This window comes from Carassius carassius, chromosome 9, assembly GCF_963082965.1.
Source record: "Carassius carassius chromosome 9, fCarCar2.1, whole genome shotgun sequence".
Classification (NCBI taxonomy): domain Eukaryota; kingdom Metazoa; phylum Chordata; class Actinopteri; order Cypriniformes; family Cyprinidae; genus Carassius; species Carassius carassius.
Genome location: NC_081763.1, coordinates 26,635,090 through 26,658,268, shown reverse-complemented (window position 1 = coordinate 26,658,268; position 23,179 = coordinate 26,635,090). Strand labels below are relative to the sequence as shown.

Here is a 23,179-nt window from a genome sequence, read left to right as displayed (position 1 = left end):
CCTAAAAATCTTTCAATTGAGAATTTCACCTAGAAGAAAACAACAGGACATCATGTCAACTTGGAAATGTGCTTGACATTTATAAAGACATAAAATTGTGAATTCTGAGTATGGTACATACACAAAGTTAAAGGCACCTTGACATACCCAAACATTAACAAATGCGGAACACAGAGGCTTGAACCCTTGCATTTAGAAATCTATTCTTAACTATACAATCTTTATTCATCAAGAATAAAAAGCTAATAAGACAATAGTGGTGTTGTGATGCCTAAAATATATTATTTCACATATTTATATATGAAACTCCTAATTTTGCTTTTGTCGCCTAAAATAGTTTTTCTTAATTGCTGATCAATCTGAAATAGCAAATGTGTGCAGTCACCTCTAATAAAAATGTGATAGATTATTTATCATACAAACACTTATATACTCAATAAATTACATTCCTTTATTTCAACAAACTATTTATTGTACTACATATTCTTAGATTTGAGAAGTGTGGCGTTGTCCTGCAGATTTTGAGACTGATTGTCATAATAGTATTAAGAAAAAAAAAAAATACGGAGTTACTTAATATTACTTTGGTGTCAGTATTTTCTATACACAACATTTTAAGGTCTTATTGATTCTTGTTACTGCACATTTAAGGAAGCTTATGCAACACTTACTGCTGTAAAACGTAATTTTTGGCCACTCAGATCATCAAAGCAAATACTTCAAGTTAAAACGCTGCTGGAATTCTCCCAGAGAGCAGAGATAGTTCCGCTTCTCGCACCAGACGTGGAATCACATCATCAAGTTGCAGATGGAAGATCTTAGTGAAGGACACGTTGAGTAAATATCTCCGCTTTGCTGACAGACTGCTATTGAAAGTCACCATCAGATAGAGTCACCACAGATGTGTCTGTTGAGCAATAGCTGCATGTACGTCATACCCTGCTGCAATTTTTTCCATGCAAAATAAGGAGAAAAATTAGTCCAACCTTCTCTACCTCAGTTACTCACATAATACACAACCTGAGATATTCATTTATCCTTAGAGGAGGAGTGTATTAGCCCATTGTGCAGTGATTCCCCCCTAAATTATCCCTCTAAGAGGAGCAGCAAGCCATGTTGGGACATAATGAGTGGTAATCTGAAGCTGCTCATAGTGTTTGGTATAGTGCATCTCTGCTGCAGTGGGTGGAAAAGGGATGTGGTCATTTATTAAGCGTGATAGTGGCATAAGAAGTAGGGATGTAGCCTTCGTCCCCGTTGTTCCTCCGCACTCTCGTCCATCCGTCGCCTTTATCCTCCTCCACTACAAACAGCACCTCCCCTTCTTGCATAGAGATGGTTCCCTCACTGGAGCCTGTGGACAGATGGAAGAGAGACTTAGAGGAAAAGAGGTGGGTATGATATACGCAAGTGCTTGAGCAAAGCTGTATAATCTTACCTGGGAAACTGTAGAGTGCTGTGCATTGACCAATAGGTGCGGCGAGTTCCTCTTCCTCAAATTCATCATCAAATTCAGTGTAGATGGCCTGGGAGGAGTCGGTGTCATCTGAGATGGCTCCAGGACTGAAAAAAGAATGGGAAAATTATTTTTATTTAAACACAATCTGATCGCCATAATCAGATTTCTAGAAATCTGAACAAGACAACTCGCATATGGAGTACTATATATGGATATGGATTACATGGACATAAAACAAGCAATATATAGATGTCTAACATTTGCCTGCTCCAATTATGTAAGGTTTTATTTAGGGGATATTTCTTTAGGTTTTTATTTAAAATAAGCATGCAGACAAATGAAAACAAGAGTCTCATGACCTACATTTTGCAATTCACCAATTGTGAATGGAATAAAAAAAAAATTCTACGTTTTCTATTGTATTTGTACAGGAGAGTAGTAGGAAAACAACATTCAAGTCTTAGTTTCTTGGAAATATGTTGATAACTTGTGTATATAAGAAAAATCCAATAGCCGTGAAGCGTGCAAACCACTTTTTCGGGATAAGGATTAATCAGAAAACACCATAATCAGAAAATCATGTTTTCTGAAAAAAAAACTGACCTGTTGGGGTTATGCGCACCGTTATTGTTCAGAGAGTGTGTTGAGTATCTTATCGAGTCTCCCCGGCCCCCTGCTTCTGCGAGCCAGGACTACATCAAACCAAGACATAAGTGTGTTGAGAAAGTCTTTCTGAAGCCCATACAGATTTACAGAGAGTAGTATTAAACTGAAACCTCATATTTGTTGAGTTCTCCTCTCAGTCTTTCCATGTTTTGTGCTGTCTGAGTGATCTGAGGTGCCAGACTGGCAGGATCCCCCATCTGAGGGTTCTTTTCATAGACATCTTTCATTTTACCCAGAGCCTCACTGCACAGAGATATAAATATATTTGTTTAAGATTGCGAGAGCTTTATCGTAACAGAGAAGAATGAAGAACAAATAGATACGGTTACTCGTGGCACTCAACACCACTGATTCCTCAGAGACCTGAAAAGGGACCACGGCAACCCTGTGGATTCAGCTGTGGCCAGTTATCATGGCGATAGTTGTCAGGCAGGTGACTCACCTCTGATCCACTTCCTTCTGCAGCTCCTTGCTGATGTCATCGATCTTCCGCTGCAAGCGTTTCCTGCGCTGTTCAGGAGGAAGATGGGTGAAACCCTCGGAGTCCACAGACTGAGGAGATGGGCAGGGAGATAGTGTCACTCACAGAGATTCACACAAACAAACAGCCAGCCACCCCTCCAACACAAGACAAGCAGTGATAGACGTGAACCAGAGAGCCCACAGGGAGAGTTCAGGTTTGCAGGAGGAAAAGCTGTATTGTAGCAATTCATCACCAGGGTAATTATACCATCTGTTATAATAGTTGCACTTAAACACTACAGGCTGTGTGTGTGATTTTGGCAACACATTTTTCATTTATGACAGGTAAGTCAAGTAGAAATGCTTAAGTGATAAATAAACGGTTTACTCAAAGGAACGTTCTGGGTTAAATTAAATTTAAGCTTTTTAAACAATCTGTAGCATGATTATGATTACCACACAGACAGTTTTTTTTTTAAACAAGTTTTATCCGCATAGTACTCGACTCGCACAGCTAGATACTTATAACCATGCATATGAATTTTTCTGCGTGAATTAGTTTGTTCATAAAGTGGCAACTTCAGCAAATTGTTTCATGGCTGAAAAAGAAGCAGATGCTTGTGCTGTGAGAACCTTAAAGAGATACCTGAAGCTCTAGTTAAACTAAGACTGGTAAATAGCCCAGACACTGGACAAGGATTAAACTTTCTAGTGTGTATGCATCAAGTATACTTAGAAAGGCAATGCAGTTACCTGTGCGTATACGTGGAGCATTTGCTTCAAAACTGAAGTATACTTTGAAATCTGGAAGTCTATTTACTGGCTTTAGATTATATGGTTGAATATTACTTTGAGTCGACAGGTTTGGTATCAACCACATGCTAACAGTGTTAAAATGTAATGACTATACAATCATAATTTTAGCATTTATTCACAGTACCATAGACCTCCACTCCACCGTTTTCTATTGTTTTTACAAACCCGAGAAGCAAATGAGGCCAACAAAATTAAAAGATGCATTTAACCTGGAATATTCCTTTGAGTAACCCTCAATTCATTTAAACCATGTGCATGGTTTTACCAATGCAAAATTAAAACATGTCCAATACAGTACACCATAACAGCCTGGCTTCAGCATCAATGCATAGATTCTTTGCATTGCATTATCTCAGCTTGGAATGGCTTGTGACTGCTTAAGTGTACTGTAAATTAACACAGAGGCTGCTATGCCTTTCGTTGAAAATGGCCACCTCTATAAAAATGAATGATGGTGATACATGAAAATCCTCACAAGCAGAAAATAATCCGGTTAAAACAGAGGGAGTGAAATATACATGTACACAGCACGTACGGCCCACAGCAATTTAAAATGATTACCGTGAGCTTCTCTGGAATAAACTGAGGAAGAGAGATATAAACAAACAGTGTTTTATAAGCACACACTTGCTGATTTCTTACCGTCTCTCATGCAGGTCACTTCACTTTTGTCCAGTACCACATCTCACAAAAGCAGCTCTGACTGCAGTTACAAACACTAGTTTCAGAATTTAAGATGTACTGGTGACCTGCGTCTTCAATTCAACTGTAGGAATCTTCAGAGAAAGAAGAATCATGATACATGATCATACTGGCACAACCCTAGTAAGTCTGCAGGACCCATGTGTCAGTGTCAAGCTCTGATTCACCGAAATGATTCATTGAACAACTGACTTACTATTGTCCTCCTCCAATCTCACCCAAACATCCCAAATGCTGACTGTCGACGGTGATTGTGTAAACAAGCATTTTTCTTGGGTTTGCCCTAAACTTAAATGACTAATAAAATAAGAATGCAGACGCAGAACAGTCTAGTTTTATTGAAAGGAAGTTATGTTTTCACAGAAGCTGACAAGCGCTGCCGGCACAGGAGTATACTACATGCCCCAGAGGGACAAACACACATCTCACTCACTCAGAGGACAATGATACTGCATGAACTGCATCCTAATTCAATCTGACAACTTGTTACATTTGCATGGTGCTCCTTTTCTTATTTCAGCACGCGTTATGTTGATTTGCTGCCAATATGGGACATTGAAATGCATGGGAATGAGAGAGAAATGTCAGATGCAGTCATGTAGTTGGTCAACAAACTTCCATTCTCAATCGTAGACTCACTGACAGAAGACAGTGAGATTTCAGTAACAGCATTCGGTAGGTGAGTTGGCTAGTTGTGATGCCTTAAATGTTGTGCACTTGTGAGAGTGTTGCAGGAACAGGTGAAGAGCTGGTGTTACTGTGACTGAAGATTAGTAATAAAGAGCCATGATTTCTACTTCATTGTGACCATTCAGGTGCATTTGACCACTACTCAGACCCAGATCAGTGCTGCTGAACGCCTTAAAGAGACGTGCCAAAATCAGCAGCGCACAGGTTTAGTCAGTTTGCTTGGTCCCTGACCTATCACACTCACCGTTCTCTTGAGGGTCCGGAAGGAAGAGATTCGAGGTTTGACTGTCTTATTGATTTCCTTCAAACAGTACGACAGGGGGTCCCGGCCAAACTTAGGGGAGGGTGGTCCGTTAGCGGGCGAGGGGGTGGGGGGTGTGGAGAAAGGACTGAGTGAAGATGAGGGGAGCTGGGACAGACACCAGGCACAAACCCAGAGGAACACAGGGACAGGACGGCAGGACAGGGATGGTGGGAAGGATAGGGAAGGGTAAAAACAGACAAAACACACAAATGACAAGGGAAAAGAAAGAGACACCATCAAACACCTCAAAGCAACATCAAAACAGCAACAAGGACAACAATGGACCAACTTCAGCAAGAGCCAAGAGAAGCAAGACAGATAATACCCAAACCCAGAGCAGCCCCAAATCCACAAGCCCCAAAATCCAGCAATGCAATCAGCCAGATGATGCAGCAAACAATGGCTCCATCAGCAAACCATTAATTATTGGCCTTGTTCCATGGATCTTGTGGCTTTCAAGTGATGTTGGAATGATCGTGAAGATGAGATTGACGTGCATGAACAGCACCACAAAAACTTTTCAAGTTGAGGTCATGTCGATTACACTACCATGATGAAGCTAACCGTTATTCGTCAAATTTAAGTTTGTACAAACTTTGTGTACTGTTGATAAAAAACAGTTATAAAGCTTTCCAAAAAATGATTGTGTCATGGACTACCCATCATTACCCAAACTACCCCAAAAATTCCTAGCAGTCTCATGGAAGCACAAATATTATAAATTAAGTCATAAACTGCACGCCTATTGTGAAGCCACTGATTTTTATTTTTTTGTGCTAATACTAAAAAGGTTTATGTCTTTGTCAGAAAGAAATATATAATATATAATATCTGTTTAATTCCAACCAAAATCACTTGAATGCACATCACATTGAATTCACAATAATCAAACTTATGAGTAGGATAAGACATTAATTTAAAACATTAAAGAATTGTTAAATGTAATCTCCCAAAAAAATTTTCCCAGCCCATTATTGATCTGATAAATGGAGCCACGTTTTGCCCAATCTACATTCAGAGGCTTCTGTTGAACTACATGGCAACAAAAAGGCCTAAACATGAAAGGAGTCCTAATATTTCAGTGAATTTGCTATGCATACTACCTCGGTTCCAGAACCAAGTAAGCTGTCTACAAAGGCAATCTCACAGTTGAATCAACAGTTTACAGTTGATTTTAAAAGTAAAGTAACTTCGCTAATAAGCAAAAAAGAGTATTTTAAGAAAACAAGTAACTAATGCTCCCAGATTGATTTAAAGAGTCTGGCATTAGCTTGTTGCTAAGCTAGCAACTTCCTATCCTAGCACAAAAACACCACAGTAATACCAGATGAAATCATGAATTAATTAAATGGAAACTAAAATTGCGTCAAACAATCCACTACAAATTTAAAGGTAAATAATGAAGGCTTGGCACTAAAAATAAGTATTTCCCCACAAATTTGTTTTAGCTTCTCAACATTGTGACTGTCTCAGCCGGAAAAGAAAGATGCACAAGCGAGCAAAAAGTAAAGCAACAAGGAATGAAGGAAGATGTTTTTCATTTTAACTACTTAAGGACAGAAGAAGGAGGAGGCAGATTCGCAGTGCAACTTTGGTAATATATTATATATTATATATTATATATATATATATATATATATATATATATTATATATATATATATATATATATATACACACTTACTAACTAGCACGGAAAAGAATGGATCTGCACAATGATTGGGATAAGACTAGACAGTTAAGCTGGCAAGTGCTGAGGGTCATGTAAAAAAAAACAATTTGTTGAAGCAGGAAACTACATTATTGGATGAGCAGGTATTATGGTATTAATATGATGGTGAAGTGTTCCTACAAAAACACTTTAGACCTATATTGGCCTCTGGGACAAAGAGAGATCCACTGAATCCAAGACAGAGCTCTGAATCATCACATGACTGAAGAGAAGAGAATGTTTTAGTAATGCTTCGCCTCTAACACTCATTTTTAGAGGATTTTTCTGCTTAACAACTTAACCAGATGCAACCGAGCATCTATCCTGATGGCACACAGTGCACAAAGGTGTCATTGTGATGGGACTGAAGGATATATTATACAGCATATAATAGCAGTAGTGTATGTGTTTTAAGGCCCATGGCAGACAGAGAAGTGTCCTTAAGAAAAGCACAGATGCAGCAGAATGAGCACTGGGTCACACGCTGAGCTAAACAACAGAGCGGGGGGCTTTTCCATCCCCAGTCAAAGCCAAATAGCCATTCAAAGAGTGCATACTGGAAAACTGTAAGGATCGGTGTTGGGTACATGAGAAAGATTGAGAGGAAGGGGTGAGGAAGGGTGAAGGTAGATCGAACCATCATGCATCTTTCAACTGTGGCAGGGAGACAAAGGGTTCAAGAAACCACAGCCTTGGATCGAATACCTTTTCTAGTCAGACCTCTCAAAGACTTGCTTATAAATCAAACAATGTCTTGCCCTTAAATCTTCTCAAACCAGTCTGTTACCTTTCAGACTGTGACTCTCTCATCTTATAGCGCAGAAGTTTCCAATCCTGCTCCTGAAAGGTCACCTTCCTGTAGACATTAGCTTTATTAAACTTGAACCAATTATTAAAGGTTACTAGAATCTTACAGACGAGTGTGTTTACTAGCTAAGGGGGCTAAACTTGGGATGGTGGTCCTACCGGAGCAGGATTGGACACCACTTCAGAGATGGGTACTGTAGAACCCTGCTGGAAAATCCAGTGAGAACCAGTTTCTACCATTCTGACGGCTGGGTTCCAAATTGGTTCTAGCTGGTAAAATAATGGCCATGGCTCATTTAGATAAGGGGTGTTTAATCCTGCTCCTGGGGGGGAGGCCCTCGTGGCACAAGCACCAATAAAACACACTTGATCCAGCCAATCAAGCTTTTCAGTAACACTAGAAACTACCGGGCAAGTGTGCTGGAGCTAAACTCTGCAGGATGGAGCGTTGCAGGAACAGAAATGGACAGATCTGATTTAGAAGGTTGATCAGCATGGACAAGCTGATGGGATCTGGTTGAGTTGAGTAAACTAAGCATTGGCCTCCTTTGGCAGGGCTTTTCCAGCAGGGTAAAAGAGAACTTTGATCTCCACACAAAACAAAAAATCAATTTCATCAGAAGGAACTCTGCATTCAGAGAGTAGTGAAGCCTACCTTGCTCTTCTTATTGAACAACCGGAATGTTTTATTCTTGTTCCTGCTCAGCAGCTCTAGAGGACCTTTAGGAGTGCCCAGGCTGCTGTCCGAGGAGGCCCGGTTGATGCCCTGACTGTAATCCTCAAACTCCAGATCTCCCGGTCTCTCAAAGCCAGACTTGTGTTGCTCTATAAGAACCACAGAGTCCTGAATAACACAGAGAAGTGTTAGCTACTCCATGTGTAGAGGCATGCAGAGGGTTGACTGCGCTCTCAAAGTGGCAGGCTTAATGCAAGGGTGATTTATTGAGAGCAGGAAACGAAAATGCTTTTTGTTTTAAAACAACTGAGAACTCACATTCCTCTCGTTAACATTCGTGCCAGCTCTGGTTATGCCCTCCAGACACTTCCCAATGATGGGCATGACGTGACGCTCTGTGTCTGCAAACAGAATGTAACCCTGTGCCAACTTTTTGATACGCCGTTCATCCATGTCCTGCAGCCTCTGCAGTGACCAAACATACATATCAGTATGCACAACGCAAGACTGCCTGGGATCATTCCTACAGTAAGCTGAGAGGAACCGATGTGTCTCAGCATGTTAGAACTGAGGCATGTGCTTCTTACATTGAAAATAAGGGGCATGTCCGTGAAGTAGAACTGATTTTGTTCTTTGTTGTACTTCTGAAGTTGTGAAGCATAGTCGTTTTTACACTCCTCTGCTATGTGCGTTCGCATATGAGCCTGCTGTTTGGCCTGCATTTACACGTAGAAGTAAAGATAAAAGTGAAATCAGATACCTGTACATAAAGAGGAACAAGGAAACAACAACGCATTTGGATATGATGGAAATGTGATGGGAGGATGGGAGGATGTGCATGCAAGGGTGTGGCAAGACCTGTGAAACCTTTTGGGGGAACATAAATACCTTCTCCACATCGGCTTTGGTGGCATTGAGGTCCTGATCTGTTTTCTCTGCATATTGAGCAGCCTTCTCTGCTTCTCTCCACTCCCTCTCAAATCGCTTTTTACTCTACCATGAAAATAACATCCACCAGATAAATCAAAGTGTTTACATACACAATGCTCTTGTTTGCAACCATTACAGGGGTATTTTACCCCCAAATTAAGACTGTGTCATCATTTCCTTTCATGTTGTTTCAAACCTATGTCACTTTATTTCTTCCACATACATATTACTAGTGGCTATGACAGACAAAACAAAGGAGTTTGGCACCACTGAATTCAAGCTTGCTTCTTATGTCCCAATATAATGCACTGTGCCATTTAACAAATAGAAAAGAGTAACATGTAAACAAGAGTCTCATTTCACATGCAGCTGTGTCTGTAGAGGGCAGAAAGCTTCAGATTCTAGTGAGAATTTGATTAAAGAGAAAATCTAAAAAGCTGCTAAAGTGAAATTGTTGGTCTGTATTGGTTGTTAGAGAGACCATAGTTTTCCAAATACATATAATGCAAAGCATTTAAAATCTGTTGTTATGCGCCATATTTCTGTGAAATAGAGGCAAATTTTTCAATTGAAAACAATGCAGTAGGAGTGAGACATTTTATTATACAATTTTATTAGATAACACTATTTCCCCACCATTGTGTGATCTGTTACAACAGTAGAAAAGACACTATAAAATTTGGACGTTTTTTCTTTTTACTATGGGCATTTATAAATTAATATGATCAATTGCGAATATGTTATCTGTTTCTGTGTTTGAAATATCTGCTCACTGTTAACTAATTGAAAAATATCAGCTGCTTCATTATTCAGTATTTGAATGTATGTGTCTGTTTACACTCCTGACCCTCACCTGACCAAACACAACGGCCACAGAAACGATCAGCAAACAATCACTTTCAATCCCCCAATACAACCCCACAACTAAGCAGAAACAATAGATACAAAAGAGCACACTCCACACAGTCAGCGCTTATGCCACAAAGAGACGAAACGCAAATCTCTGACAGGGATGTAAACTCATCAAGCGCAGTCTGATCTTACTGTTCAATGACACGCTCAAAGACACAGTAGGGCACACAACCTTCACAACCTGTCACAGAGAGAAACTTACATTGTCAAGCTGCTTGTAGGTGCCCTCCAGATACTGTTGTGCTTTCTTGGCTTCTGACAGATGCTGCACATAACAGAGAGAGAGAAAAGAGAGTGGAACCATGGTCAGTGTGCTTTGGGCTTTCTAACATAAAATAGACATCCAGAAGTCTGATTCATGAGTTTAAAGGCTGCATGAAATGGATTTTCTGAATGCACGTTATAGATCTTATTATGAACGATTCATCCATGCATAGGTTTCTTTTTGGTGTGTCTTTGTGATTTTTTATTAAAATCACTCAAAATGCCAAATCATTTTGTCTGCTTAAACCCGCCCCTTTTTTTTTTTTTTACAATTGACTGCAAGCTCATATTCAGATCTACCTCCATACAATCGACAACCAATGGACAGAAACAAGTCCCTGCCCTGCTTTCTTCTTTTTAGAAAATCCATTCTACTCGAATCTATATCACAATACAGCAGAAAAGCTCTGTCTCTACATTGCATTTCGTTTCTACTTTACTTAGTGCTTTTCAAGGGTCTTGACATATGGTTGCTTAGGTGTTTTGAATGGACTTTTTTTATTGCTAGGAAGCTCCAGCTAGTTGCAATGGTGGTCGCTTGGTCATATACAAATAGTTGCTAGGGTGTTTGTTTACTGGCCAACCTAAAAGTCTCTGATATCCTTAGCTCTAGATACTCCAGTCATTCCTTCTATGTATACCTATGTGATTTTTTTTCACCCATTTTGTAATCTGCCAGGCAAAAATATGATGTTTACAAAAGAAAAAGCACAACTCTCTCAAACAAAGCATATTTACCTCATAAATCTAATGTCATAAATTCATGTCTGCAGGAGAAACATGTTGGGTGGAGTTTAATACTTGGGGTTAGCCATTTGTTCAAATCCCTAACTCTAAGTATGAGCAATGGTAATAGCGATGCTTGTCTTAGGAAGCAAGAAAACAAGAGGAGACAGCGGAGGTTATATAGCGAGCATCTACTGTTCTTTATGAAGATCGCCAACGCATTCCTCTGAAAGTGTTGAACAAATCAAATTGAGACTTCCAACCCAATAGACTTGAATGTTTCTTCTCAAACAAGCAGTGTGACATGTTCTTCTCTGCCTCTGCCTCTCCTTCATGCCCACAATCCCCTTCTCTGCGTCTTTCCTGGCCCTCTGTCCCACATCATACTTTATTTTAAGCCTGGCCCAGTTTCTCCGTCTGCCTCTCTCATTCTCTCACCATCTTGCGCTCCTGTTTGAGCTCCTGCAGGTACTTTGTGAGCTCAATGCAGATATTGATCATCATGTTCTCTGCGATCAGCTCCCTCTGACCCGCATAGTCGTTCATCTCATTCAGGATGTCCATAAAGGCCTGGTGATTGGAGAACCTAAACAAAAGTGATACGAATGAGATGTAATGTGCATTGGTAGTAAAAATGAACTTTTCAGTCATTTGTGACGACTTATTTTAAAAATCATGCTCATTTGCACCAATTAACTTATGAAATATGAATCATTAATTTCAGAGCAATTTGGGAACTGGTTTGACCAAAACCAATTGGTTTAAACTTAATTATGAGTTGCATGCAATTTACTCTATGAATTAGATGTATGTATCAAAGTTTAACCACAAAAAAAATATAGATTAATAATTCTATTTACCAAAGTAATTTCCATGATTTTAAGATTTTACCAACTTTTCCAAGCCTAAAAATCCTTTTATCATTCTTTGTACAAATTATTATGCATGTAGTTTTTAATGACCTTATACATTTTACATACACTTTTACCTTTTGTGGAACAAGGTGAAAGTCTATATAAAGTATTACAAAAACAGGGTATCTGCAGGTTTTTTAAAGGGGGGGTACAATGGTGTTTCGTGTATGCAGAGTTGTTCACAGTGTTAAAGAGAAGGATACTCTTGCTAAACATGGCCAAAGTTATAAAAATAATTTAGAAGAATGACTGAGAATTTCTGTGCCGAAAATCTTACTTCCGGGTTGGTCCAAGTTTGACGTAGACAAGGAACATAGGAACATAGAGCGGAACTCCTTGAGCATTTCTTCTGGAAAAGCGCACCCGCGCACACATTGGCCAGAGGACAACGAGCTTCAAACTCGTCTGCAGCGCTTCATTGGATTTGTTCGAGAATGCTTTCAAATAAGTGCATTTTTGGATTTGAGGGAAAGTTTCCCATGTTCGGCTTCCCCAAGAACCCAGCGTTACATGAACAGTGGATGCAGTATGTTTTTCCGGGGCAGCAACGGAGTGTATCATGTGCGTTTGTGTGTTCTGGTCATTTGAGTGACGAATGTTTTATAAACAAGGCCCAGGTTGACACTGGATTTGCACATTGTTTGCTAAAAGACCCCATTCATGTAAGTACAATTGCATCAGTTTTCTGTATTTTGTTGGAAATCAGCACATAAGTGAATATATGTTAATGGAAACAACACGAAACCTCAGTATTATAACTCCGCCCACGGCACGCCTCCAGGAGCTTGGCTTTTTCCGGAAAGAATCGGAAAGCTGTATTTTTCTTTTATAAATATGATAAAACTAAAGGCTTTTTGGATATATGAAAAATGCAGTACTACTCTATAGGTACTCAAAATTAACATGGCTTCTTAAAAATACTAATTCATTCGTTGCCTGCAGGAGGCGCTTTCAAAGGTTTACAAAAAAGATTTTTTTTGTAATATCTAACATGCATATTAAACTATATAAAAAAAAATTAAAAAAAATATACAATTGTTATTATGACAAGAAAATAACAACCAATATTATAGCCCGCTTTCACAATCCAATAAAGCCCTGATGATTAAAAACTATTTTCAGTTTCACATTGAAATACTCCACATTACAGTGGTTCAATGTGGTGCGAATGCAGTTTCATCACCTGTGGCTGATTTCAATATTTCCCGTTTTCCATGAGTGACTTCATTAGTTTTGCTGTCCAGAGGGAGCATATGTTAAGTCATTTACAGGTGTATGCATATGTTTGTTGATTTCATGTGCTTTTGTTTGGAGTCGGCAACAGCCCCATAGGTACTGCTGCTCAGTCACCGTAGCAACATCAGACATAGCTCAGCGTACCACAGTGATCTGATTATAGTGACTGGGGATTTGTCAGCTTTCTTCTCTCATATCACATTGTTAAAGTTAGACAGTTCACTTGTCATCACAATTGTGAAGAAAAATAAGTCAATCATGCAGCTTTGGAAGAGTGTGCAAATTTACCTGCATTCCTGCTCTTCTTTGCTGCCTCGTTTAGGGCTGTATTTCTTAGATAAATTCCTAGGAAACAGAAAAAAGACAGTGCCTGATGGATCAACTACATCATAATAATGTCACTTGCAAGTGCTCAGGTTTCAAACAGCAAAAGGTTGAATAATATGCCACGTTGGAGACGAGCAGGTGGTTGTGCAGCATTTGCATGGGACATTGTGTGCAGAGCATTGTTCTTTCCAAAACTCAGACATCAGGGTATTTTGGGTATATCACACGGAAATTTTCTTTAATATTTTTTTCCCATTTAACTAACAAGGAAAGGGAGTTTCCAGTGTCAAAGTTTTATTCTCTCTACACTGAATGTGAAAACACTGCGTGATGTGGCATGATCACAATCAGTGAAATGTTTGTATTTATTTTACTGTCATCCTGAAGCAAGTTTTTGGACTAAAGTTCACCACAGGCTAGCACAACAATACAGAAATATTACAGGAATACATCAATGACAACACTATTTCTTTGTCTGGCCCAATTAAATTGTTTTAAAAATACATTAGAAAAGGAATTCATACATACATTTGACTTACAAAAAACTCATATATGATATTTTTGGTGTCCTGATGTCATAATGAACAAAAGACAATTTTTTTGCCATGTTTTGGGCGAAAAGGAAAGGTAAGTTATGTGGTGTGACAAGCAAAAATGATTTTTATATTTTCATATATTTTAAAATATAGTTTTTATTTAATGTGTAAGAAAATATCTTAATATTTTTACTTAACTTATATACGACATAACATTTTTGGAGTCGTTATAGGCATAGTTCACACCAAAAGGAAATCATTGACCCACGTGTCATCAGTTACTCACCCTCATGTCATTTCAAACCTGTATATATGGCTTTTGTGTTCCACAAAAGAAAGAGGAGATTTTGAAGAAAGTGGGGAACCAAAAAGTTTAGGTTCCTATTGACTTCCATTGTATTTTTTGTACATACAAAAAGTCAAGCAAGTCAATAGAAAACAAAACTGTCTTGTAAACCAACATCCTTCAAAACATTTTCATAGTAAATCATGACGGAATTTTTTGAATTGTTGGTTTACTTTCCCTTTAAATGAAAACTTTTATTGAAAAGTTAAATATTGTTATTCCAAAACCAAGCCAACATAAATTCAAATTGTAAATCTTTATTGTCATAGACCCATAAACCAAGTGATTGACAAAATGCAAAATGCCCTGCCATTTGTCACAGTCAGTGAAGACTTACATGGAACAAGCAAGGCTTGTTTTCTATTTCCATTGACCAAATACAACGGTGTAATTGAAAGTGCTGGACCTCAAAACCAAAGTAATGAAATGTTGCATTTCTTTCCTCCTCCTGCAGATACGAATTAGAGGCAGACACCAAAGCTAAGCTGCTTTCCACACTTTCACTCTATCCATCCACATCCCCTCAGTCATATGCTCGTCTGCTCCCACTTCCTCTCTTCTCTTACAGCGGGAGGGAGGAAAGAAAGAAGTAGCGGTTGGAAATACGAATAATCTGGCAGAGATCAAGCAAGTGTCAAGGCCTAGTCATGAATGAGAAGGGTGCAGGCGCAGATACACTTATCCTCTGGGCCAAGGCCAACGCTACAGCTCAGAGGTGTCAACAAGTTCAGTTCTGCCCCAAATAAGTCATAAGACACGAATATTTCACAATCAGACACAGCTCTGGGAAAAACACACAATAGCATGCAAACACATGTTCACGCATAGACACAGCTATTCAGACCGGAGAGCCTACATAATAGAATTTCTTACCTTAGCTGCTTGGCGTAATTCTGTTCGATCTCTGTTCGCTCCTTTACAAACTTCACATATTTCTCCACCAGGTCCAGCCCAGATTGTGTGTGTTTATCAATGATGTCACATTGGTCCTGCAATACAAAATCAAGACTTATCCTTCAAATAAATGTAAAAAATGTAACTTTTTATTTTGATTTTGATTTGTCAGACACTGTTCCAGATCCATTATATTGTGCTGGTCTGACTTCACTCTTCATTCTTAGGTAGCTGTCCTTTCACAATAACTACAATTCATGAAATTATTATGGGGAAGCATGACACTTTCACTGTATTGATTTTCATCATGCTATACCCTACTCTAAAACTAAAAATACTGAAAGTAGATTGCAATGTATTTGTAAGAAACATGAATTGGAAGAACCCTTGTCAACTGAAAAGTGTGAAAAAAACAAGAAATTAACCACTAAGCAATAAAACGAGAATCTCTGGATAATGAGCCTCTGAAATCATGACCTGGCGAATCAGCCCAGTATCACTGGAAACACAGTCTTATGAATAATTATGACACATGGCATGTCATCGATGGATAGCGCTTCACTATGCCACATCCTGTGATGTTGAAATACTGTCTGTGGATTTTAAACCTGAAAATAAAAATAGTTTTTGATTTTAAATTAACGAATGTTCCCTATGATTTGCAAAACAGCATCTGTTAATGTCACAGAAAATCTAGTACAATATTCCATGACCCTTTTAAAAAGCTGGTCTAAATAGATAAATGGCTGACAAAAAAGGGACGTTGAAACACTGCAAAACAGCTAATATGAACCAGAAAGGACCAGAAAATGGGCAAACCACAGAGATTTGGTCAGTTAGAGGCATAAAGCTGAATCAGAATTTTGAACTTTTTGGTTTAATGTAACTGATTATAAAATCTCCCTGATCTTCATGTTCTCGAGGAAATGTTTTCAAGGGTTAAGCTTTAGGGGATCTTTTCCATATTCATATAATCACAAAGTTGTTAAGGTACTTCAGAAAACATCAGTGTCATGTTGTTGCATCAAGATACATGCAGGGCATCCAGCCCCAAACCCTGGTCAGAGCTCTGCATAACATATTTAGAGCAGAAACCTTGCATCAGATTGTGTAAAGTGATGGCCTGACCATAACAACTTCCTCACTGGAAACAATTAAACTAATTTGAGAACAGATAAAGTGAAAAAGAGGAAGAGCAGACTGCCAATGGAAGAGTATTCCAGTTTTTACAGAAACAGCTAGACTTAAAGGGTTAGTTCACCGAATAATCAAAATTATGTCATTAATAGTTATTAATATTCAGCTTTGTTGTTTGTCCAGCTCGTGCTGCTTGTTAAAGAGATAATCACCGTAGTACTACAATGAAGCAATTGACTCAAAACCAAATGCATCTTATATCAGGTAAATAATATATACACCGGCTGAAATGTTTTGAAATCACTTGTACCCTACCTGTTCGAAAACATCCAGTCTCTGCCTGTGTCAGTTTGAGTCTTGGTAAAGTTTTAAATCCCTGCCGCCATGATGCTGCTCTGCCGGTCACTGATTATGGAAAGTCAAACATAAATCTATAGGGGTGGTTGGATTTATTCACGCACTTTCAAATATTTATTTGAAGCTTCTTTCTTTTCAGATTCTTATTCACTGCTTTATCATAATAGGCTGCATATTAACTTATTGGGAGGAAACCGCAAGTTCTGTGTGAAATCGGACATTTGAGCTCCCCCATATAGTCAAAATGGCATAATAATAACAGCCCGCGAATATTCGACTGTGAGATTGGTAGTCGAATCAGGCTCCTCGAATCGAAGCATCGAATCGTCGACTATTTGGGGTCACCCCTATTGAGCAGCAAAACAGCATATAAGAATAATTTCCTAAATACCAATATAGGAAATGGTTATAAAAAATGCTGGGTTGTTTTCAGCTTTGGGTCAAATATGGACTGACCCATTTTTTGGGTCAAATTTTTTAAGAGCGTAATATTTCACAACATTACTACATTTCTCAAATAAATGCAGCCTTAGTGAGTGTAATAAGAGTCTTCTCATGCAATATAAAAAAATAAAAAAAAATCCAAACTTTTGAAAAATTGTAAATATATATTAGGGGAAATATAAATATATATTATATAAATATAAATTCACTAGAAAAATGTATGCCTTTTTATAAAAAAAAATGTTGACAAATGGTTGAAAATCTGGGTTCCAGGTTTTCCATGACCATAGGAACACTGCACTGCTGTGATCGTCAAGTGTTTCAACACTCTGCATATGATGACATTGAGAAAATAATCTTCACATTCTATTTACACCAATAAATAAACACCAACATCAAGCCATCTGCAATGCTGAAGCGAGTTATGTGAAAGGGCCATTAATGTATTGTCCTGCATCTGCCCACACAGAGAACATCCCAGAGATCCCCTGCCTCTTCACAGCCTATGATCTTATAAAGTTATCTGTGAGAGGCACAGGGTTCCTCAGGGCTTTAAACTCATCCTGCCACAAGCGTTTGAGCAGACAGGACACAGGAAGTGGAAGTCTTCTCCCCTTCCTGCTGTATTTCAGTTGTGCGCAACAAAAATATGAATATCCCATGCTATTTCCTACTGCACGCCCGAAGCAAAACAAAAACAGACCTAGGGACTAATTTGACAAACATTTGTCAGCATTTTCCCAAATAAAAAAAAAACATTTGAAATGCTCCAGTTTGGCTGTGTTGTTCCCTTTTCCCAGTTCCTTATTTGGTGGGGCAGTGTGTTACAATTCAAGTACGGGCCTGACCATTTTTGAGAGCCGATATCTTGAAACACCCCCCACCCCCTAAGTGCTACCTCCATCTGCCTGGACCTAGATGTGTGTTTTGAAGTGGGAAGGAGGGAGTAGCCTTTGGGATGACATTCCTAACAAGCCAAGCCATGTCCTGACTCCGCCTCCTCCTACTCGCTCCTCTCTCCTCAAAATGGAGACCATTAATATAGAACAAGAGAAGAATTTTCTACCCCCTCACAACCCACTCACTCGCAAAAATAGAGTGCTTTTCAACTTCATTCAAAACAAAGTCACAAGAGGCAGTTGTTTATGTCGACGATAATCACAAGCTAAGCTTCTGTTTGCATGCAAATACATCAAATCTGTACATAAATGTTAATGTTATTGACCAACCAGAATTCCTATGCGGTAAGAAAATGAATGTCACAAAGAAATGTTAATACCCACAAATCAGAAGTAATATTTTAATTATTTATTAGGACATTATTCTTCATTACAACTACAGTAATAGCTAAATTCTAATTATGATAATGTGAAAAAAATATATATTTTTTGATATTTTATTTATTAATTTATAAATTAAATGCATTTAGTTTTTTTGCATTACAGTAGGCTACTGAAAATTAAGGGTGTTCAAAATGATTACAGTGATTACAATGAAAATAATCTTTAAAATATCTGAATTGTCTTAAAAATAGGCTACATGTTCTTCATGTGATTGTCTATATAATTTATTTAGAACCAACGCATTTCTTGACAGTTCTTGAAATTGACGTGAAGAAATAAAATGTTCAAGGGTTAGTTCATCCAATTTTTGTCAACATTCACTAGCTCTCATCGATCCAAATTCATAAAACATGGTCAAGTACTTGGATATTTTTAATATTTATCACTTTTGTCTGTCTGTTAGAAAGTCTAAATAATCAATGTTTAAAACTTCTAAAAAGTATATATAGGCTTGGACTGATGGACAAAAATGATGAGAGAACGTTAAAAATATCTTCATTTATATGCATCACTAATGGGTTTGGAACGGTTTTGTGGATAAACTTAACCTTTAATGCAGTTTATTCACTAAAACATCTCTCTAAGATTTGAACCAGCGGTGGCTTCAATCAAACTTCACACCAGCTGCTATCATAACAATCTTAAAACCAACAGAGAGCCCCTTTGAAAACATCCATTCAAGCTATAAAAACAGTCCTGGGCATAATTTACAGCAGGGTTCCTCTTATCTGTAGCATTGTATTCTTCCCTGTCCTGACCCCTCCCTTGTACTTTTCCGCCATCATATTAACTCTTCCTTCCCATAATGAAAAGCTATTCTCCTAGCCTGAGCTACAACCTTCCCCATACGAGAGTCCACAGGGAAATGCCACTGTCCTTCGTCATACTCTAATGACTTAATAAGCAGCCTGTTGTGCAGCATTTCTCAAGACATTCAAAAAGAACTCAAACAAACACTAAAACCAACAAAAATTAGCCACTCTCTCATAAGTAAATGGAAATCTTGACCCGCCCAAAAATAGCTAGTGCATTAGCAGCAAAAGAGTGCACAGATGCCATAGTGTAGCCATGGGAATGGCACTTAATGACTAACCCTAACAAAACCAATTAGGTTAGACATTGCTTAGAGTGACGGTAAACCAAAGCAAGTCTTATGAGAACCATTGCCAGCACTTCCCAGTCATCAGGAACGCCTGAAGTATCTACACCTGAGAAACAACCCCAGCTATCACTTCTGTTTAATACCAAGCTGAAACTACTGTAATTTCCCAGCCTGGCAGTGGAGTCCCTCAAATAGAACGTAAAAGGGAAACTTTCTAGTGATGCAGAACACCAAAATAAACAGTGATGTGAACTGGATGATGCGTATTTATCAAATGAGGGCAAAACTAATTAGGCTGGTGCTGTAGAAGATGGAAAGGGGACAGCGGACAGAGGCCTAGGGGGAACGACAGCAAAGAGGTCAAACAATCCCCACCCACTTCAGTGCTCCATTTACACATTGCACGCATGTAAAATCTGCCTTTAGTCAAAAGAGGTGGAAACCTCTGTGCAGATGGGACGTTATGGGATGGCGGTCAGGTAAATGGAGAAACTTAAACAGGCAGGACGAAATACAGGTGATGATGATGCAATTCAGCAGTATGCACTGACTTTGTTTCTCTAACCCAGTTCTACACTGTCAGAGCTTTGAGTGACACAATGTGACCATAAAAATGTGAAAATTTTGGAAACATCCAGTGCTTTAGTTTAAGCAAACCAAGTTGGTCTCACTAAATAAAGATCATCAATACATGAGCAATTCTTTGTCAGGCGCCACTGATATGTAGAGACTGCTCATTAAACTCCTACAAATGATCTACAAAAAACACTGAAACCAAGCAACAAGTTTTGTAAAGTAAATTCTTAAACAAGCAGCTAGCAGTTAGCCTTGACAACACTATTAAGCCTGTCTGAGAAAGTAAACAAAGACAAAACACCTTTCCAAAACAGCATGAGACTTAAAAAAAAAAACCTAATAATGTGTAAATGTCAAAAGTTGTTGGTTATATCTCACCTATGCCTTATTAAACAAACAACTATCCCCTAAAAAATAAAAATAACTGGCTAAAACTGCTGGATAGATAATATGAAATTATTCATTAAGAGTTCAGTAACGTTATTCAACACTGAGTTTAGACGGATTCACTGATTAACGGTGATACTGTTGTTTTTGTTGCTGCTATAATTCTGCTCAACTTTGAGTTTAAGCGGATGTTCACATTAAACGTGCCAATTAATCGAATTCAATGGTGACAACTGACAACTTAAAAAAAAAAATAGATCATAATATCTGCCAGACAGTCTTTTGAAGCATTTATCATCTTCCACGTTGCAAGTAAATGGTCATAAATCACATTATTTAAGCCCGTGTAATCAATTGAGAGGATCTTGGATCGCACCGCGTCGGATATTTCTGGGAACAGAAGGATGAAACATAAACCATGAAAGTCTATCCTCCGAACTCACCCAAAGCTCAGTGCCCCAGTCCATGTTCCCAGCTCTCCTTCCTGCCACTCCACTCTATTAGGCTGAAAAGTTATCCCAACTTACAGGAGTAACAGATGTCCAAAATAGGATCAAAGAAAGCGAGTCTTTTCTTTTCCCACATTCACGCGCGACGCTGAACAGTTCTCTAACGGTACGGTACTGATCTCCAGCGCCAGCTAGTTTGCGGTGGCACAAAATACTTTTTCGTCGCAAAGCGAGATCCTTCATCTGGAATCATTGCCGCGTCACTCCCAGATCCCTAATCCTTAAAGGAACCGCCGCACAGTTTCCAGCGTTCAGATCCGCATGTCTATGGCAAGCCTTTGTAACATTAAATCTATAAGCTGTACTAGTATCTTTTTTCATTTTACTAGTACTTATTTTTAGACACTAGTATCTTTTCCATTAAGTACTAGTACTTATTCATTAGGTACTAGTGCTTATTCATTAACTACTAGTGCTTATTCTTTATGTACTAGTGTCTTTTGTAAAGTTACTAGTAGGGTTGGGAATCGTTAGAATTTTTCCGGTTCCGGTTCCACCTAACGGTTCTGGTTCTGATTCCGGTTCCATTAAAATCATTAAACAATTATAAAGAAATAGTGTTAAGGAAAAATGCACAATACTCAACTACTCAATGCTCAATACTGTTTATTAGTTACTGTCAACTTAATTTAAAGGTTGGCAATGTCAAAATGCAACATATATTACAGTGTACAGATCTTCATAAGTAGGGTGGGGTATTTTTAGAAATTTACTGGTTCGGCTTCTGGTTTCATTTAAATGAACTATGTGTTTTACTATTTTTCCTTCACTGAATGTAGCGTTGCTAGAAGGTAGTAAGTAATGTTGAGTAATGCTAGTCCATCAATCAGCATGTGTTTCAAAGTTTCTGTTTTTTACACTATCAATAACGTTTTGCTTTTCAAGCAGGAATAAGCTTGTTGGCAAAATAGTCCCTTGAGGGCTGAGACACTTGTTAATTTCCCTTAATTAATGAAATATTAACGGTTAAACTTAAACATGTATACACACTCTCCATAAAGTCCCTATTTTACAAATAATAATGCAGTCAGGAGATGGTGTGATGCAATGAGTGTTTTTTCCAAATTTTTAAACATTTAAAATGCATTAAAATAAATATGTTCTATCACTTTGTTTATCACTCTTGAAATGACCTGTACACTAAATAATCTAACCCTCATACAATAGCAGTCTATTTATTTAGTGGTCCAAGTTGAAGCCAGTATGTATATTAATGACAATATGGGACAAATATAATGTAATTTAGTGGCGGCAGGTGCAGCGCGCTGCCGTTAGATGTACAGTCAGACAAAACGATGTGCAGTTATCAAAGGCGTGAGTGCAAATACAGTCGTGGGAAACAATGTGTTCGGCAATTAAAGACGGGACAGCGCAAGGAGTCTGTGGAATGCGCGTCATTGGAATCAATGTGCTCAGTAATTAAAGAGGCAGGGAGGCGTGTCTGTTATATGGTTCGTAACATCCTTTACGGGAAACGTGTTAACAAAAAATAGAACTAATACTTATTTTTAAGTTACTAGTAACTTTTTAGACCAGAGATATCCCAAACTTAATAGATACTAGTACTTTTTAAATTTGCATTTCTGCCCAGTATGGTAATTGTATGTTGAATATTAATGAGCAAGCAGCATATAAGAGAGAGATTTAAAAGGAAACAGAAACAAGGAGATGGATGTACTTTTTTTAGAAAACCAAATAGAAAAGAAACAATTATTTGTACACAAGCACATAGAAAACTTATTTTTGTCAGTTTTTTAACTGTAATTACGTAAATATAGTAGCCTGATGTGTTTGATGGTCTTTGAGTGACCTCTGCTGGCAGGATGGAGATACAACACCAATTGTATTAGCTGTTATTTTCCTATTTTTTCACCAGTAAAAACAATAAATATCATACACATGCTGTATGTTAACTTTATTTTTATTTTTTTTCATATACAGTCATGC

General features: G+C 38.3%; 1 protein-coding gene across 2 annotated transcripts; it reads right to left on the bottom strand.

Annotated features, from left to right (window-relative positions):
- Window positions 1–55: 55 nt before the first annotated feature.
- Window positions 56–21,469, bottom strand: LOC132149447 (cdc42-interacting protein 4 homolog). Of its 2 annotated transcripts, XM_059558689.1 has the most exons (15): window positions 21,167–21,469; window positions 15,357–15,472; window positions 13,563–13,619; window positions 11,563–11,710; window positions 10,337–10,399; window positions 9,181–9,285; window positions 8,880–9,008; window positions 8,611–8,757; window positions 8,272–8,460; window positions 5,040–5,204; window positions 2,568–2,677; window positions 2,236–2,368; window positions 2,063–2,151; window positions 1,439–1,563; window positions 56–1,354 (listed from the first exon to the last, which is right to left on the bottom strand). In XM_059558689.1, exons 1-15 carry the CDS (start codon window positions 21,188–21,190, stop codon window positions 1,203–1,205), a joined length of 1,752 nt encoding a protein of 583 aa, XP_059414672.1. In that variant the 5' UTR covers window positions 21,191–21,469; the 3' UTR covers window positions 56–1,202. The 2 variants fall into 2 exon arrangements, with proteins under 2 accessions (XP_059414672.1, XP_059414673.1); XM_059558690.1 differs by lacking the exon at window positions 5,040–5,204 and having other exon boundaries at window positions 21,167–21,466.
- Between the last annotated feature and the right edge of the window lie 1,710 nt (window positions 21,470–23,179).

Bases quoted from the DNA above. Each gene is read 5' to 3' on its own strand.
- LOC132149447 (XM_059558689.1), bottom strand. From the start codon at position 21,190: ATGGACTGGGGCACTGAGCTTTGG. The intron at 8,758-8,879 runs GTAAGAAGCACA...TGGTCACTGCAG, and splicing joins ACATGCCCCTTATTTTCAAT to AGGCTGCAGGACATGGATGA. The intron at 1,355-1,438 runs GTAAGATTATAC...ATCTGTCCACAG, and splicing joins AGCACTCTACAGTTTCCCAG to GCTCCAGTGAGGGAACCATC.